Source organism: Humulus lupulus, chromosome 7, assembly GCF_963169125.1.
Source record: "Humulus lupulus chromosome 7, drHumLupu1.1, whole genome shotgun sequence".
Classification (NCBI taxonomy): Eukaryota; Viridiplantae; Streptophyta; class Magnoliopsida; order Rosales; family Cannabaceae; genus Humulus; species Humulus lupulus.
Genome location: NC_084799.1, coordinates 88489132 through 88507093, shown reverse-complemented (window position 1 = coordinate 88507093; position 17962 = coordinate 88489132). Strand labels below are relative to the sequence as shown.

At 38.7% G+C, this 17962-nt stretch overlaps 1 protein-coding gene across 1 annotated transcript; it reads left to right on the top strand.

Moving 5' to 3' along the window:
• The first annotated feature begins 12780 nt into the window (after window positions 1-12780).
• LOC133788434 (pre-mRNA-splicing factor 38) lies at window positions 12781-16331 on the top strand. The gene is made up of 6 exons (XM_062225912.1): window positions 12781-13134; window positions 13220-13341; window positions 13434-13524; window positions 13878-14016; window positions 14134-14204; window positions 15686-16331. The coding sequence occupies exons 1-6, from the start codon at window positions 12845-12847 to the stop codon at window positions 16131-16133; spliced, it is 1161 nt and encodes a 386-aa protein (XP_062081896.1). The 5' UTR covers window positions 12781-12844; the 3' UTR covers window positions 16134-16331.
• The last annotated feature ends 1631 nt before the right edge of the window (window positions 16332-17962 follow it).

The following is a 17962-nucleotide window of genomic DNA, read 5'->3' as shown; positions in this document are numbered from 1 at the left end:
CGCACTAGGCTTTTCGCACTGCTCGTTGTTTGGGAGCTCAGTGAACTCTGCAATAAGATCAGCCAAGACTTGTCCTTTTACTGTTGCTCGCAGTGAATATGTAATATTGAACTGCCCTAGTTTGACTGCCCATTTTAATAAACGCCCAGCCGCCTCTAGTTTTTGGAGGACTTGCCGAAGGGGCTAGTCAGTTAAGACTGTAATGGGATGGGCTTGGAAGTAAGGACGTAGCTTCCTTGAGGCCAAAATTAAACAATAAGCTAACCTCTCGATGGGAGGATACCTCAGCTCTGCTCCGACTAGCCTCTTGCTTACATAGTAAACCGCCTTTTGTATGCCTTCTTCCTCTCGTACTAGTACCGCACTAGCAGCAACTTCAATGATCGCCAGGTAGATGAACAAAGTTTCTCCTTCGATAGGCTTTGATAAAATAGGAGGCTGTGCCATATGGGCCTTTAAGGATTGGAAAGCCTGCTCGCAGTCTCCTGTCCATTCGAACTTCTTGTTGCCTCTAAGTAGATTGAAGAAAAGGACGCATTTATCCGTCGACTTGGAAATGAATCTACTTAGGGCGGCAATTCTTCCAGTTAAACTTTGTACATTCTTGATCTTCTCTGGCGATTTCATGTCGATCAAGGCTTTTATCTTGTCGGGGTTGGCCTCGATTCCTCTTGAATTGACGATGAACCCCAAAAATTTCCCTGATCCAACTCCGAAGGAACATTTGAGAGGATTTAGTTTCATCTGGTATGTGTTCAATACATCGAAACACTCTTGTAAATCCTTCACATGTCCTTCTTCTTTTTTTGACTTTACCAACATGTCGTCCACGTACACCTCCATGTTTATTCCGATCAACTCCTTAAACATGTGGTTAACCAATCGCTGGTAAGTCGCACCTGCGTTTTTCAGTCCGAAGGGCATCACTTTATAACAGTATAATCCCGTATCAGTCCGAAAGCTGGTGTGATCCTCGTCAGGGGGATGCATACTAATCTGATTGTAACCTGAGTATGCATCCATGAAGGAGAGGATCTCATGTCCTGCAGTTGCATCGATCAGCTGGTCGATCCTTGGGAGTGGGAAGCAATCCTTTGGGCAGGCTTTATTGAGGTCTGTGAAATCCACACAGGTTCGCCATTTGTCGTTAGGCTTGGGAACCAGTACTGGATTAGAGACCCACGATGGATAAAATGCCACCCTGATGAACCCATTCTCCTTTAATCTTGCAACTTCTTCTTTTAAGGCTTTCGATCTATCCTTATCGAGCAGCCTTCTTTTTTGTTGCACGGGTGGAAAACTCTTGTCAATGTTCAGGACATGGCTGATAACTGCAGGATCTATCCCAGCCATGTCTTTGTGTGACCAGGCAAAAACTTCCTGGTTTTTTCTTAGAAATTCCACCAGTGCATGCTTCGTGGTTGGTTCTAAGTTTTTCCCGACCTTCACAACTCTGGTCGGATCTTTTTCGTCAAGTTGGACCTCTTCCAGGTCCTCGACGGGTCCAACATTTTCCTCAAAATCCCCAAAGTGAGGATCTAAATCCCTATCCTCACTTTGGGCAACACCCTATTTGGTGACTCCATCACCGGATTGGACTTGTGTATCAATAGCCATCTGCAACCTATCTGGGGGAGTGCTCTTTGACGTTCCCTTCTTCGCCTTCGTGACTGAGGCATTGTAGCACTCCCTGGCTTCCCTCTGATTTCCCAACATGTGTCCTACCCCTACGTCTATCGGGAATTTCATGGCTAAGTGCCATACTGAGGTGACGGCTCAAAGATCAACCAGTATAGGCCTTCCAATGACCGCATTGTACGCCGAGGGACAATCGACTACTATGAAAGTGGTGAGTAATGTCCTAGTAGTAGGCATTGTACCTGCTATCACTGGAAGTCTGATTGACCCTGCTGGGGCGAGTCCCTCACCAGAGAAGCCGTATATTGTTTGGTTGCAGGGCTCCAAGTCCTTAACGGACAACTTCATTCGTTCCAGAGAAGATTTATACAGGATGTTCACTGAACTTCCAGTGTCAACTAGCACTCTTTTCACCATCATATTGACAATTTGGATATCCACGACCAGCGGATCGGAATGTGGGAACCGGACATGCTGAGCGTCGCCATCAGAGAAGGTTATTTCACCCTCTTCTGACCGAGCCTTTTTCGATGCGCGGTCCTCCACAGTCATCATCTCGATGTCCTGGTCGTGGCGCAGAGTCCGAGCATATCGTTCCCTGGCCTTTCCACTGTTTCCCGCGAGGTGCGGGCCTCCACAGATGGTTAACAATGTGCTAGTTATGGGATCAGGCTGCAAAGGTGGCGAGCGTTGGCGTGTGGGCGCTTGCTCGTTGCCACCTGGAGCTTCTCGCTAGGAATTTCCCGAGGCCCGTACATACCTTCTCAAGTGTCCTTGTCTAATAAGGAACTCGATTTCATCCTTCAGCTGGTTGCATTTATTGGTATCATGTCCGTAGTCGTTATGATAACAACAGAACTTGGTAGTGTCTCTTCTCGAAATATCATTTCGAATGGGGGCAGGTTTCTTATAAGGAAAACTGGAACTCGTGGCCTGATAAACCTCTCCCTGAGACTCAATAAGGGCAGTGTAGTTAGTGAACCGAGGTTCATAACGATTACCCTTGGCTTGTTTATTGTCAAAGGGGGAAGGCTCATTGTGCTGCCGTTTCCCCCCATTCTTGCCATTGCCGTTCCCATTCCCGTTGCCTTTGCCGTTGCCGTTGGGTTTGGACCCATTGGCGGCCTTGGCAGGCTCGACAACCCCCTTATCTTTGCCTGGGGGCTTTCCTTCATTGGCGATGGCAACGTCGAGCTTGATATATCGATCAGCTCGATCAAAAAATTCCTGGGTAGTCCTGACCCCATGCTTTCTGAGGTTGTCCCAAAGAGGTGTGCGGCGCTTAACCCCTGCAGTTATGGCCATCATATTGCCTTCATCTCCCACTGTTTTCGCTCCAGCAGCTGCTTGCATAAAACACTGGACGTAGTTTTTTTAGTGGTTCTCCGTCTTGCTGGCATATTTCGACCAGCTGATTTGCCTCAGTCGGGTGCACACGACCCGCATAGAACTGTCCATAAAATTCCTTCACGAACATTTCCCAGGAAACTATACTTGCAGGAGGGAATTTGAAAAACCACTCCTGTGCGGCATCAGAAAGTGATGCAGGGAAGATCCTGCACCGAGCGTCTTCGAACACTTTCTGAATGTCCATTTGTATCTCAAACTTGTTGACGTGAGATACCGGGTCACCATACCCGTCAAAGTTCAGAAGCGTAGGCATCTTAAACTTGCTAGGAGTTTCTGCCATAGATATCCTCTAGACGAAAGGAGTGCCCTTTCTCCTATCGTGGTCGATATAAGATGTTCTTCCCCCGACCAACTGCTGCACTGCCTGGTTGAGGGCATCTATCTGGGCCTACACGGCGCCAGGAATCGCTAGGGCCTCTGGTGCTAGGGGAACATACTCGTCGTGCCGTTCCTGGCGATCGTTGAGTACGTCCCTTAAATCCTTGTCTCTCCTCCACTGCTCGCTAGCTCCGAGCCGGTTAAAGACGTTATTTTGTCTGGGTTACCCCCCAGCGTCCCATCTTTCGGGTTGGTCATCCCTAGGCGGCAGGCTTCTGCCCCCACCCCTTTCTTCATTTCTTCGACCGACATTTCCTCTGCCTGAGTCGGCCTCATTATAATCATGGCCATCTCTAAATCTTGATTGGCTATGATAGGATCGACTGTTCCCTCGGTTTCCTTCCCGGGCTAGAACCTCCTCAGCGTTAGAGGGTGGCCTGCGTTGGTCGGTAGGTCCCCGTGCATTATCATGTCGTGGGGGGCCTCGGACCACAGAGCCTGACTCTGAGTTCCTTCTGTTGCCAGGAGGACGTTGTCCTCTGCTCGGAGGGTTTGGCTTGTCGCCCCTATGGCGTCTAGGACTGCGAGGCAGCTGCCCGACCCTATTCTGCCTTGGTTGCGGGGGATTGCCGCGACCAGCTTGGGATGGAGGCTGTGCTTCAGGGTCCCTTAGTGGGACATCGTTCTGAGGCACCGGTGGCTGCTCGGGCCTTTGGGGGCTCGAGGGCTGGATAGGCGTGTTGGATTAGCTTATACATGATCTTTATTTATTTTCATGTATATCTAATATTAAACAAATTAATACGAGATAGCCTAAAACATGTTTCTAAAATTGAATTCAAAGATAAACAAATAATATAATACTTACAGTATACGCAGCGGAATTAAGAGTCCTTCTTTCAGTTTCTCTAACTCTTGTATCCTTTCTGTCACAGAGTATTATCAAGAAACTGAACCGATCTTCTATTTTCTTCACAATCTTCCAATGTATCCTTAGAACCACCTAGACTAGTGTGGGAAATTCTCAACACATGAGATAGATATAGAGAGAAGAAGAGAAAATAACAAAGTGGCTTAGAAAATGACTTGTGTTTAGAGAGAATATAAAACTATCAGAAAATCTGACTTGTGACTTATCTGTCGTCTCTGAAATCTTCTCTCTAAGCACTCCTTTTATAGACTCATTTAGGCCATTTAATTTAATTAAAAAATTAATAAAATAACAGCCATTTTGAAGCCCTAGGTCGAAATTATCAAGGGCTATAGGCTCGTGAAATTTCTCATTTGATTATAAGCCCATTGGACTTAAAATCAAGGCCTGTATTATTTTCTATTGATTTAATTAATTAAATAATTATTTAAATCCTTTATCAAATTAATTATTTATAATTTGAACCTTGATTTAAACTTATTTATTAATTTAGATACCAATTTATCTTAATTAATAAATCTGCCATAATTTCTCTTTTCTTCTCAAAATTACACAACTCTGTGAAACTATCCAAAATTGACCTGGTCAACTTTGATAATTCTAATTGATGATTAAATCAATTAATTGAGACTATCTTGATGATTTTATCCAAGGTACAATGGGGACCATGGGCCTATGAAATCAAGCTCCAATAAGTTATCATAAATCTAACAAATAAATTTACTAACTTATTAATTCCTCGTGACTCCACTATAGACTCGGAATTGCACTCTTGAATTCATAGAACGCTCTATAAGAAATATAGACACATTATTAATTATCCATTGTTACAACCATAATTTTCACTCAATCCTCTATAGACGGTCTACAATGAGATAAGACTTAAATACCGTTTTACCCCTCATTGTATTTTATCATTAAAACACTTAGTTCCTTGTAAATGATATTTCAGTAAACTAATCTAATTACTGAAATGAGATCTCTATCATTTAACACCTTGAACCAAACTAAAAGGAAACCATCATTTCACTTCTTCATCAGAAGCTATAGATGTTCATATCTATGTTTAACACTCCCACTCAATTATAATACCGAGTTCCCAAGATGTAAGTATGGGCTAGTCTGTAGGGTAAGCTGGTAACGAACAAGTCAAAGAACTCAAATAATACAATCAGTTAGACTACTAACCACTCAGAATTGAGATTGAATTGACCTATGGTCAACTATATGATATGACTAGAATAGATAATAACGGTATGTTTACTTATCTTATCAACTGTCAATATCGGTCCTGTCCGATGTAACAAATACATCCGATCTTATCAACTTTGCTAATGTTCTGGAAAGAACATAACAATGTAATGTGTAAGTAGATCATATCGTAGATTGGCAAGTCAGTGTAAATCCGGTGCACTGACTAATCTTAGGACTAACTTATTTTTGAACATATAATCATATTTATATTCCACTGTGATTGCGTCACTATAAATAAGATTAGTTATATGCTCGGGATTTAATAGAAGTTTATATTAAACAAATAATCATGAAAATAAAACATGTGAGCAAAGTGATTGACCAAGTCAAAAAATGATTTCTATTCTTTTATTGATAATAAAATGAGATTACAAAGAATTTGGGTTTTAATTAGGGCATAAAACCCCAACAAGGCGGACTAGGATTAGGACCCCTTTGGGGCGGTCCATTCGTAGGTTGATCAGGCTGCGAGGCAGGTGCAGCCTGGTTCCTAGCCAGCTGTAGGGCTGCTTCGAGGGCTGCCATGGCCTCCCTCTGACGGCGGTCCATCTCTGCTTGCCTCTCACTTAGTTCCAGGCGCTGTCGTTCAATCTCTTGTTGCTGCCGCGCCATAACCTCGGCAGCACTTTTCTGGCTGGCCCTCAGATTGGCCAGTTCATCCTACAATACCCCCAGGGTATTCCTCAGCGTCTCGGAATCCATTTCTTCCTCATCGAATTCTAAATGTGGCTCATCCTCAGTCACGTTTAGAGGAGGAGGAGGCGGGTGAGATGGTGCAGTGCCAGCCGCCTGTCCAATTTTCTTGGTAGTTTTCGCCATTGATATTTCAACGATACTGTATCAAGCTCTCAATGAAAGCACCAGAATGTTGACCCTGATTTTGGCCAACTGACACAGAGTCAAATATGCTTGATGTGGACAAATGCGTTGAAATGAATGTGATGACAAAAACAATAAAGCACACAAGAGTTAGTGGTTCGGCCCCAGAATCTAGTAACAACCTACGTCCACTTGAATTGTTATTGATATAGGATTCAAAGGAGTGATCAAAGAACTATGGTTCAATGAGTTTCACAAACCTCTGAAGAACAAAACAATATCTCAAATATGATAACTCTAATCTCAGATCATTAGAAAGCCACCAGTCCCTTCCTTGAGCTATCTTCCTCTATTTATAGGCTCAAGGGGGATTACATTAATTTGTTACAGATATTATTTCCTAAATAATCGGATACTCAGGAAATCATGGGAGACAATCTCAGGATTGACTAAGATCTTTATAAAATTATCCTAAGATACGTGGAATGCGTGACCATACTGGTCACAGGGAAACCTCAATCACCTATGCTCGCAATATGCTACTGGTTGATACTCTAGTAGAATTCCGCCAGGTGTCAGCCACGTGTACGGAAATTACTTGCCACGTCATCCGTGCCTGTTTTTTGGATAACAATATATATAGACACACACACACAAATTTTGCAAATTAACTAAATTTTTATCTAAAAAAAAATAAAGATCATGATTTATTAAAAATTTAAAATTAATAAAGAATTAAATTTATCCTAAATAAACATATATTTAAATGATTTTATGGCTGCCTTCAAACTTCAATCAATTATTTTTTTAAGTTCTTTTTCTTTTTCTGGAAAATTCATGGTAAATTAAATAGAGTCACATACAGTCATTGAGTGATACACACATAGTCACATGCACACACGACACACACACATAGTAAGATCTCCATTTTTCTGACAAATATATTCTGTTGATTTAAATCCATTTTGGTCATGCTTGCAATGCAACTCTATTTTTCTAATACATACATACACACATATACACAGACAAATAAATACAAATATACACATATGCATATATATATATAGAGAGAGAGATTAGAGAAACGGAGAGTACTCACCGTCACATTGGGTGTTCTTTGATTGCGAGAGAGCTTTGACATAGAGAACGCGAGAATGGCAGAGATGGTGGCATCGACGTGGTGTGATTGAGGCGGTCGGGTGGTCTGGTTAGCGTTGGCGATGACAAGTTAGAGAGAACGGAGGAGAGGGATGGGAGAGGTGTCGTATGAGTGATAGAGTATTGAGAGAGGATGAATTATAAATTAGGTTAAGTGTTAGGGCTAGTAATCAATTTTTACTTTTTTTAAAAAAAATAATGATTGGGTTTAACCCGAACTCGACCTTTTGTAAAATTATAAACCTGAATCCAATCTGAACAAAGGTTAGATCGGATCTGGCCTAACCCGATTTTGACGAGTTTTTTGGAAAGGCAGTTTTTCTGAGCTCAGATTGGTCTATTGCTCAAGTTTTTCAGGTCAAATGTTCACCCCTAAAAAAAATTTGTGGGACCCATGGTCACCCTTAGTCCCCTAGCTTTGTCATTGGTTGAAGAGCCACCAGTGTGTGTCTGCGTGTTGGTGGGGCTTTGGCTCAAGGTTTTCTTGTTTCTTGCAAATTTGAATTTTTAGTACCCTGAGTTTTTGGCAGCATTGGCTTTCCTTGGTCTAACAACAACGTTTTTCTTAAAATAGCGTTTGGGCTTTTGTCTTTTTTGGCTCAAGGAATAGATGTTCAACTTCCATAGTCTTCAGTGAGTCTCGTGCTTTCTTTGGTGGTTTTGAGGATGTTTTTCCATTTACGTCTTGCTGCTCTTGTAGAATTCATCTTTGGGCTTTGAGGTGACTTTTTCGGTAGCTCCCTTGGTGCTTTATAGTGTTGTTGGGATCCCCTCAATACTATGGGGATCTTTGGGTTGTTTGGCATGTGGTACAAGTGGTGTTTTAAGATTCCGTGAATTGATTTTTTGGGTGTTCGACTTATAGATCTGTGCTATTTTCTATTGTTTTTGTTTCTTACAGTTTGTTTGGTAGGGTGAAAGAATAGGTGGATTGTAACACCCTGGATAACCAAGACCATTACACTGTGTATTTTAAAATAGTGCAAGACTTGCTAATCAAGTCGCTTGAACAATAATGTGTTCCTAAAGTCAATTATTAGGTTGAGGTTAAAATATTTTGATCATAAACGGCTAATTTCCATTAAAATAGATGTTTGATACATGAAATCCCAAAAACAGGGTATAAGTGATAATTTACAACTCTCAAAAGTTAATACAATTAAAAGCCACTCTAATGGCAAAATACAAGTTTTAGGGCTCTGTCCCTGTACTTTCCCTCAACCATGGCGGATGAGCAGCTGACTATGTACACTTCGCCCCCAGAGTTCTCCAACTCAAGGTTGGTCCAGTTTCCCTTTGCCCTTACCTGCACCACGTAGCACCCGTGAGCCAAGGACCAGCAAGAAAACCATAAACAACAAGCGCATATAACAATGGTATTCAATCAATCATAACTCATCAATTCAATTATATAACATAATATAAACATCAAACTAACCAATGGTAAACATATAATCTCAAGTTCATATTCTAGCCAGTTACACAAATATTCAGGGTTGGTATGCTTAGACCGAGCCCTCTGTTTATCTAGCTGACCTCGGCTCGCTTAGGCCGAGCTGCGTTCAGTATGCATAACATCAGGCTCGGCTCCCTTAGGCCGTTCATTTTCATATATCATAACAATCATACAATCACATAGTACACACATTCAGATATTGGAAACCTCTGTCCCATTCACAACCACAAGGGTGCAATTTTCTTACCTCGAATCCCGAGCGAAGAATACAGGACGGTCCTAAGTACAATCCTTAGTCCTTAGCCTTGGCGATAAACCTAGTCACAGTCTCAATGGGTAATCATCAATTTCTAATCCAAATAAATACTTAGGAAACAATAGCTAGCCTTCGGGACCTCAATTTCTACTAAACTGGGTAGTAGAAATCATCCCGAGCGCTTAGGTTTGAATTCCCGAGCCTCCCCGAACCTCAAACCCCATTTCCCCTTAATTCTATATTGCGGGTTGTGACTTGCCCTTGAGGGCTGCGACCCGCCCCTTAAACAGAGGCTCAATCTTCCTCTGATGGGGGACACGGGCTGCAACCTACTCTCCTTCAAGTCGTGGCGCGCCTGGTGAACAGAGGCTCCCAGCCTCCAAAATTCATGCGGGTCGCGGCACCTGAAGAACATGGCTGCAACCCGAGGCCCCAAAACCAAAATACCACACTTCCAGCATCCTTTTCCTCGAGCCTAACCGCAATTTCATACCCCAAATGACCAGGCAAACTCATTTTCAAGCTCAAAATTCCTCTCCTCATACCCCAATCATCATAACTAACCCATAACCATTTTCTTACACCATTTAACATCCAAAACCAGCTAACAATTAAGACTCATGCAAAATCAAACCTTCAACATGGTTTCAATAGAATTTTAGAGAAACTAACTTGAATTCTTACCTCAAATTGCAGCCTAATTCCTCAGCAAGGGCTTTGGATGATCCCAACTTAATCCCCTAAATTCCCACAGCTGAATTCCTTGGTTCAATTCTTCAATTCATCAAGAATTCCTCAAGCTTAAGAGAGAGAGAAAGATAATCGTGAGTGAGAGGGAAAGGGAGAGGGTATCAGAAATTTCTTAGAGTTTTTTATCATTCCCTACACTTCTGAGTATATCCTCACCCAACAAAAGACTAGTTTGCCCATTTAAGCTTATTAGTCCTCTAAGGGTTCTAAGGGGTAAAACATTCATCCCCCCCCCCGGTTCCTGCTAATTCCTCAAATGTTCCTACTATTAACCAATTAACCCTGTCACGCCTAATAAATTACCAAACACTCGTTTGTTACCCAATAAATCCCAAAATATTCTCTAAATTCCCAAAAAAAACTCTCAGGCTCTCCCGAGTCGGGTATTAAACCACGTTGTGACTATTTCGCTAATCTGCTCACTATGACTGTCTCGAGCCATATACTACAAATATATCCACATAATAATGTGATCTCAACCATATATCACATAAAATTACATTTATACCCTTAACGGGCTAAAATTACAAATATGCCCTTATAAGCTATAAAAGACCCACATGCATATAATCATATTAATCATGTATGCCACATAGTCACACATTTAACCAATTAAATATACATATATCTAATTATATCATTCCAACACGCCAATCAAGACATTAAGCTCTATTAGCAATTTTGGGCCATTATATAAATGGATAGTCATGGATGGAAAGAAGGGGATGGAGATGACATTTCCTTTTGTTTGGTTGGATGGAAAGAATGAAAGAGAAGAGAGTTGAAGGGATGGCAAATTCCCTTGGGCCCACCATTTTACATCCTTCCATAAATGGACAGAATAGTGAAGGAGAAAAAAATATTAATGACCAATTTACATTTTTTTCCCTCCAAAACTTACATATATAATATTTTATTTACTTATTATATAGCAACTAAATATATATTATATATTATACAATATATGTATATACTTCTCTAATACTTTGTTTTATCTCTCTCATTTCATCATATATAATTTTCTTCTTTTTATTTTTATTTTTTTTATTTATAGTTAAAATAAAAATATATTGATATTGACAGAGATATTTATATATTTTTTTAAAGGATTAATTTATTTTTTAGAAAATAAAAATATATTGTTTTTTCATTTTGTTTTTTAGAAATATATACTTTTTTAATTTTAAAATTAGGTGGAATACAAATTTATTATACTAAAATACATAAATCAAAGTATATAAACTATTAACAATTAATATATATATATATACAAATTTCCTCTGAAGATATTTTTTTGTATTAATGCATAACAAATTATATTAAAAAATTATAATAAATAACTAAATAGGCAATATAGTAATTTTATAATAAAATCATTTCTATCTTTCCAACTTTCATTCCAATACCAAACAAAAGGTAATACACTTGTCTTATTTCCTTCCCAATTTACCAAACAACATATATAAATACCTCTTTCCTTTCTATTAACCTTAGTAGGACTGTGCAGAAATTTTTACAACCCGCCAAACCCGAATAATTCGCCCAAACCAACCCGAAAAAATCACCAAAAAATGCAACCCGAATAAACCGACCAAAATTTAAACCGCCAAATTATTACATTGGGCGGGTTGATAATTAAGAATTTATTATTTTTAATATATTCAAATAAATATATAAATTAATTAAGTTTTGTTTTAATTTTTTTACTATAAATTTAAAATATTGTTTTAAGCTTAAAAAGATAAACTTCACATTATTAGTACTAGTATTTAAAAGAAAAAAATTACAAAAATGTAAAAAAAAAAAATACCACTTTTGTTTGGGCGGGTTGACCCGACCAACCCGCAAAAAAAAATACAATTTCAGTTTGGGCGGGTTAACCCGACCAACCCGCGCCAAATTATTGGACGGGTTAAAATTGTTTTTTTTTCTTAATTGGGCAAGTTACGGGTCACTTTTGCTAACCCGATTATGACATTGGATGGGTAAAAATATCTTGTAACCCGACCAACCCGCCCAATGCTCAGCCCTAAACCTTAGTGCTAATTTTGCCCTTGGTTAATAATAGTGTTTTGCGCTCTTATCCATTGGGACGATCTTTTGGACTTTTGTCATAATTTTGATTTCGGTCTTTATTCTTGCTTCCTAATTTATTGAAGTTTTTGTGATCTTATTAGGGTGAGTTCGCTAATTTGTCAAAATATATTATATTTAAAAAAAATGGAAAATGACATAAAATACTAATTTTTGTTAAAATATTATGTTTTTACGGTCAATTTTTTTTTTTTAATTTTACAATTTTAAAATTTTTTTAAAATTTTTACGGTTTTGTCTTTTTTTTTTCATGTTGTATTTATGTTTTTTTTTGTTGATGTTTAATTGATCTAATAAGTTGTTTTAAAGTTATTTTTTAGTTATTTTTCTTAAAATTTGTATTTCTAGTAATTATGAAATTTTGAAAATGTATTTTTAAAAATTTGAGTAGGTATTTTTTTAAAAATAAAATAAGAACCGTAAAAAATAAAAAAAAATGTATTTAAGAAAAATCTCAAAAAAAAAAAAAGAAAAGCTAATCACTTGCGTTTGTTTGCATATATTTACGTATCCTTGCAGTTGATTTTTTTACAAAGATCCTTGTAGTTGATAATTTTTTTTTTTTGAAATTATGCTTGTAGTTGATTTGAAATTACTAAATCTTTTATTATTTTTACAAAAAAAAAATTCTTTTTATTATTTTTACAAATTTGACTTTTTATATTTTATAATAAAAGATATTACATTTCAATTTTTTTTAAAGGGCCTTGTTACTGGTCCCTATACCCCCTTCGGGTTAGGGTTCTTCTCTCTCTCTAAAATGGCGAACCGTACGGACCCAGCTGCGAAGAGCATACGAGGGACGAACCCTCAGAATCTGGTGGAGAAGATTGTGCGGTCAAAGATCTACCAGAACACTTACTGGAAAGAGCAGTGCTTTGGCTTGACAGCCGAGACCTTGGTTGATAAGGCTATGGAGCTCGACCACATCGGAGGCACTTTCGGCGGAAATCGCAAGCCAACTCCTTTCATGTGCCTCATCATGAAGATGCTTCAGATCCAACCCGAGAAGGAGATTGTCATCGAGTTCATCAAGAACGATGATTACAAGTAACTGCTTACTTTCTTTTACTTATTTTACCTTCCTTTTTTGCTTGGGCATTCGCCATTGTTAAAATCTCTAATGTGGGTGCAGATATGTCCGAGTTCTTGGTGCTTTTTATTTGCGTCTTACCGGGACTGATACGGATGTGTACCAATATCTTGAGCCTCTTTACAATGATTATAGAAAAGTCAGGCAAAAATTACCTGATGGAAGTAAGATAATGATGCCCTTCTCTTAAATTTTCCCTTTTTGCTACTTTTTCAGTGCTCAAATCACTTGCTAATTTCATTTTATTTATTTTCAGGGTTTTCATTGACACATGTGGATGAGGTTATTGACGAACTTCTAACAAAGGATTATTCTTGTGACATTGCCATGCCCCGTATTAAGAAAAGGTTCGTTTCACTTGAGTATTGATCTGAATTTTTACATTTTCAGAACAATGAGTTCTTAGTATGTGTTTACCAATCCATAGTGAAAATAATTAGAATGACTTCCCCATTTTCACATGTTTACTTGCAAATAAAAAACAAATTTCGACAAGAGTCCATCACATAATTGGTAAAATAATTAGAATGACTTCCCCATTTTACCAATTATGTGAGGGACCCTTGTTGAAATTTGTTTTTCATTTGCAAGTAAACATGTGAAGTAATGTTTTCCTGTTACTATTTAGTAAAGTTTACGCCTTTATTTTGTGAATAATTGTTTTTATCTTTATTATGATTGTTTACTTTTTCTGTATCAGATGGACTCTTGAGTCACTTGGTTCACTAGAACCTAGAAAAAGTGCTTTGGAGGAAGATTTTGAAGAGGAGGAAGACAAAGAGGACAATGAACAACTCGATAATGATGATGAAGAAGTGGAGGATGAGGGACATGAAAAGGTTTATGTATCTTCCTTTTGAAAGATGCACTTTGTTTTTTCTTCATTAATATCTTTTAAGGGGTTTGAACATTTTGTGGCGTTATTTCTAAACTTTGGCTATCTATCATTTTGGCAGGATTATTATCGTGGCCGAAGTCCTGTAAGGGACAGAGACAGGGATAGAAGGCATGATAGTCATAGATACAGGTATGGTCTTTCTCCATATCTGTTTTTTTTTTCTCATTGTTATGTTTAGTCTGAATAATGTCCATCCTTTGTTAATTTTAAGCTTGTCTACAAGTTAGAAGATTCCCTAATTGAACTTAATCATTTTTAAGAGTGTCTGGGAGAATGAAGAGGAGTGCAAGGTTTAGTATATGGTTTTTGGGTAAGATGTCAATGACTGCTTGGCAAGAGGGAAATGAGTAGGTCATAAATGTCTTCATTTTAGACCTACTTCTAGTCACTTTATAACTGGATGGATTCTTTCCTTTCATTCATGCCGAACACAACAAGAGAAGAGTCATTCTCCTCATCTCAACTTTTCCTCCCCCAGTGTTCTCTTTCCTAACAAACATAGCCTAACCCTCTGTTTGGAACTCATATTTTAGAAGGGAAAAAAACAATTTTTAATGATTTCATTTTCTCTTGTTTGGATTTCAAACAAAAATTGAGAAAATCTTTCTTTTTTTTTTGGTTGAGAAAAATGGAGAGTTCAATTTAGTTTTACTCTATAAATTTATTCAAAAAGAGAAAATATTCAACAAAGTCTATTATAAAATTTTAGGAAAATATTTTTCTCTATCTATTCCTTACTCTTCTCCTATAATTTTTTTTTTCCAAGTGAAATAAATTGACTTCAGTGCTTTCTTTTACATATGTACTGCACAAGGTGCAGATAAATAATAACTGCTTGACATATTTATTCGGTGCGGTCTTTTCATCAGCCACCTAGTGGATTTTCCTTTATTGACGAGCAACTATAATTTTTTCATTTTTTCTTTTTCCTTTGCAAGGATTAATTGTGGAAGCTGTTATCGATTGTGTATAAGTTAACACTAGTTCACACTAGTATATCAATTAGTTGATAAGTCTCCACGTGGCATTTCAGCCTTCTGTGGTTTACCATTGCTTCCTATAATAAGTATCTTTTGATCCTGCCAGGTTTCTCTGCACTGACAGTGTGCAGTGAGAAGTATGATGGATCGTACATCTTTTTAAATGTCGTTGTGGTCTCAATCTCAATCATGCTTCTCTCAAATAGCATTTGAATTTCATATTTACAATTTTAGTTTTTTTTAGCTCTCGCCCACTGTTCCACACTTCTCTTTTACTGAAAATTTGTGCCTCAAAACCTGATAGATAATCTATGTTTGGTTGTTTCCCCTCCAAGTCATGTTGTTCTGCTATCTTCTTTTTACCAAGTTTTAGCATGTGAACATGTTGACAGTGTTTTTTCTAGTTATGAGGATGTTGTTGGATGAAATATATTATCTGCCTATGCTGTCCTGAATGGCTGGCGTTTAAAATTCATGACACTCACTTTCTTATATTATATAAAACGATTTTGTCTCTCTTTGTAAACTGTGAGATCTGATCCATAGCTCGTTGTAGAAAGAAAATGGATTCAGTAGGTGATTTGGTAGCTGAAATGTCATGTCAGTTGGTTTTTGATTTTCATTTTGCAGGGATCGAGATTATGATAGAGACTACGATAGAGCGCGTGGACGTGGGAGAGACAGAGATAGAGATAGGGATCGAGACAGGGATCGAGACCGAGAACGTTATCATCTTAGAGATGAAAAGGATTATGGTCGTGATAGAGATCGAGAGAGGGATTGGGAAGGTAGAGAGCGGGAAAGGCGAGACAGGGACCGTGGTCGTCGTCGGAGTCATTCAAGGAGCCGAAGTAGGAGTAGGGATTGGAAGGATCGTACTCGCAAGAGACATGCCCGCAGTAGCACGAGTCCTAGAAGACGGGATGGAGCTGAGGGTAATGGCACTGTGGAAGAGCCAAAGAAGAAGAAAGAGAAGAAGGACAAGAAGTTGAAGGATGATGGGACAGACCATCCAGATCCAGAGATTGCAGAAGCCAACAGACTCAGAGCATCACTGGGTTTGAAGCCATTGAAGTAAAAACGCTAGAAACTCTGGACAGCTCTAGTTAGTATTGTTACACAACATTTACTTGGTCTTGTTTCTTCTTTTCAACTCTGTATATCTTTATATCCAATTGTTGGTTATTAATATGGAATTTCAAAGCTAATTCATGTTGTGTAATGTAATGCACGCGTAATTTTTGAATTGATGCGGCTCGGGCTAGCTATTTTGTAACATAGTAAACCAAACAACACACGTTACTAATTATATCAGTTAAACCTAAACAAAGTTGTTTCATTACGCCATAATTGAAAAATTAAAGATAATAACAATTAAATAATAAACTTGTTCCGAAATTATTAACTATTATAATGTCTTCTTCATTCATGGAAGGGGCTCAGGTAGTAAAACGCCATTGTTATCGTACTGAAGAGTACCTGAAACGTTTAATGGTCTGCATTTGCCTCCCATTAGAATCCTCTTCTTGCATAACTCCACACAACCACCTCCTCTACGTTTCTCTGAATCCTTACACTTGCTCAGCCTCAGCTTCCGACGAGTCTGCACCACTCGCGACGATACCCTAACCACCTTTCCCGATCCCTCTCGCGTGGCCATCACCAGTACCCCATTCGCAACACCACCACCTCTGTTACATCGACTGCTAGCCGCCTCCTGTGACGGAGACGCCGAGGGTAGAAGAAGCACTTTCCTACTGAATTTAACAGACCTCATCTTCTTCCTAAACAATCCCGAATTTTCCCGAGAAAATCCTGAAGGATTCTCAAATCCAAAACAGAACTTAGTGCTAGTGCTGCTGCTGCTGCTGATTCTTCTCATTCTGCTCATACTATCCGTATCTTGTTCGACTTGGGCCATGTCAGGGGACCGCTGATCATTCTTCTTCTTCTTGGGACGGAAGACATGGGTGAAGATGGAACCAACTTTGGCAGAGAGACGGTTGCCGGGTTTGGAGAACGACGTCGTTTGGTGGTTGGTAGTAACGTTATTATTATTAGTAGTATTGTGGGTGTGGGAGGCCCCACCCCCATGAAAGCGTTTTGGAAAGAGTAGTTTTGGGATGTTGACCCTTATGTTGGTGCGACTGCGAGGGATTTTGATGTTCATCAAGTATGAGACTTGTGTTGATGCGTCTTCTTTGTCTCCTACGCCTAACCCTAATGGAATCACACCACCACCACCATTCCTATGCTTAGTGGTAGAAGTATTCAGAGTGGAGCTTTTTTTTCCTCTCATTTTCTCTACCAGCTTCTTGGTGTTGTTTGGCTCCCAAGAAAAATGGAGAGAAAATGAAAATGGTTTGGCATTAAATATATCACAACAATGCCTGGTTTTTAGTGAAGTGAGAGGAAGAGTGTGGTGGTGAGAGTGAGAACGTGGTGTGGACTGTGGTAGTGGTTTCTTTTTTTATTTTTATATATATATTTTTTACATGCATATATATATATATATACACACGTGTATTATATCACTTGGTATAGACCAAATTGTGGAGAATTTCAGGGGAGAAGAGAAAGATAATCCGCCTTAACCGATTCAGCTCTTTTTTCCCCCAAATTGTAACGTTATTTTTGTTTTTTTACACTTGCTCGTACTTTTTGATTTGAAAATTCGTTTAGTCTAAAATGAGGTGGACTTAATATGCCTCGAATGACTAATTACATGCTTAACTGATTTTAACTTAATACATGTGGAGTTATTGATTATATTCTTTATTTTAAACAAATTTGATTTATTTCATGTGCTTTGTAAAATCTAAAGCAATTTTTATGACTTTATTTTTTCAATCTTAATGTGATCATACTCGAATTATAACTTGTGAAATTTTAAACCTAATTATGCAT

What these genes read in the sequence shown, in the direction of transcription:
- LOC133788434 (XM_062225912.1), top strand. Translation starts at nt 12,845, where the DNA reads ATGGCGAACCGTACGGACCCAGCTGCGAAGAGCATACGAGGGACGAAC. An exon ending in GCAAAAATTACCTGATGGAA is followed by an intron (nt 13,342 to 13,433) that starts GTAAGATAATGA and finishes ATTTATTTTCAG; the next exon opens with GGTTTTCATTGACACATGTG. An exon ending in AGGATGAGGGACATGAAAAG is followed by an intron (nt 14,017 to 14,133) that starts GTTTATGTATCT and finishes TCATTTTGGCAG; the next exon opens with GATTATTATCGTGGCCGAAG.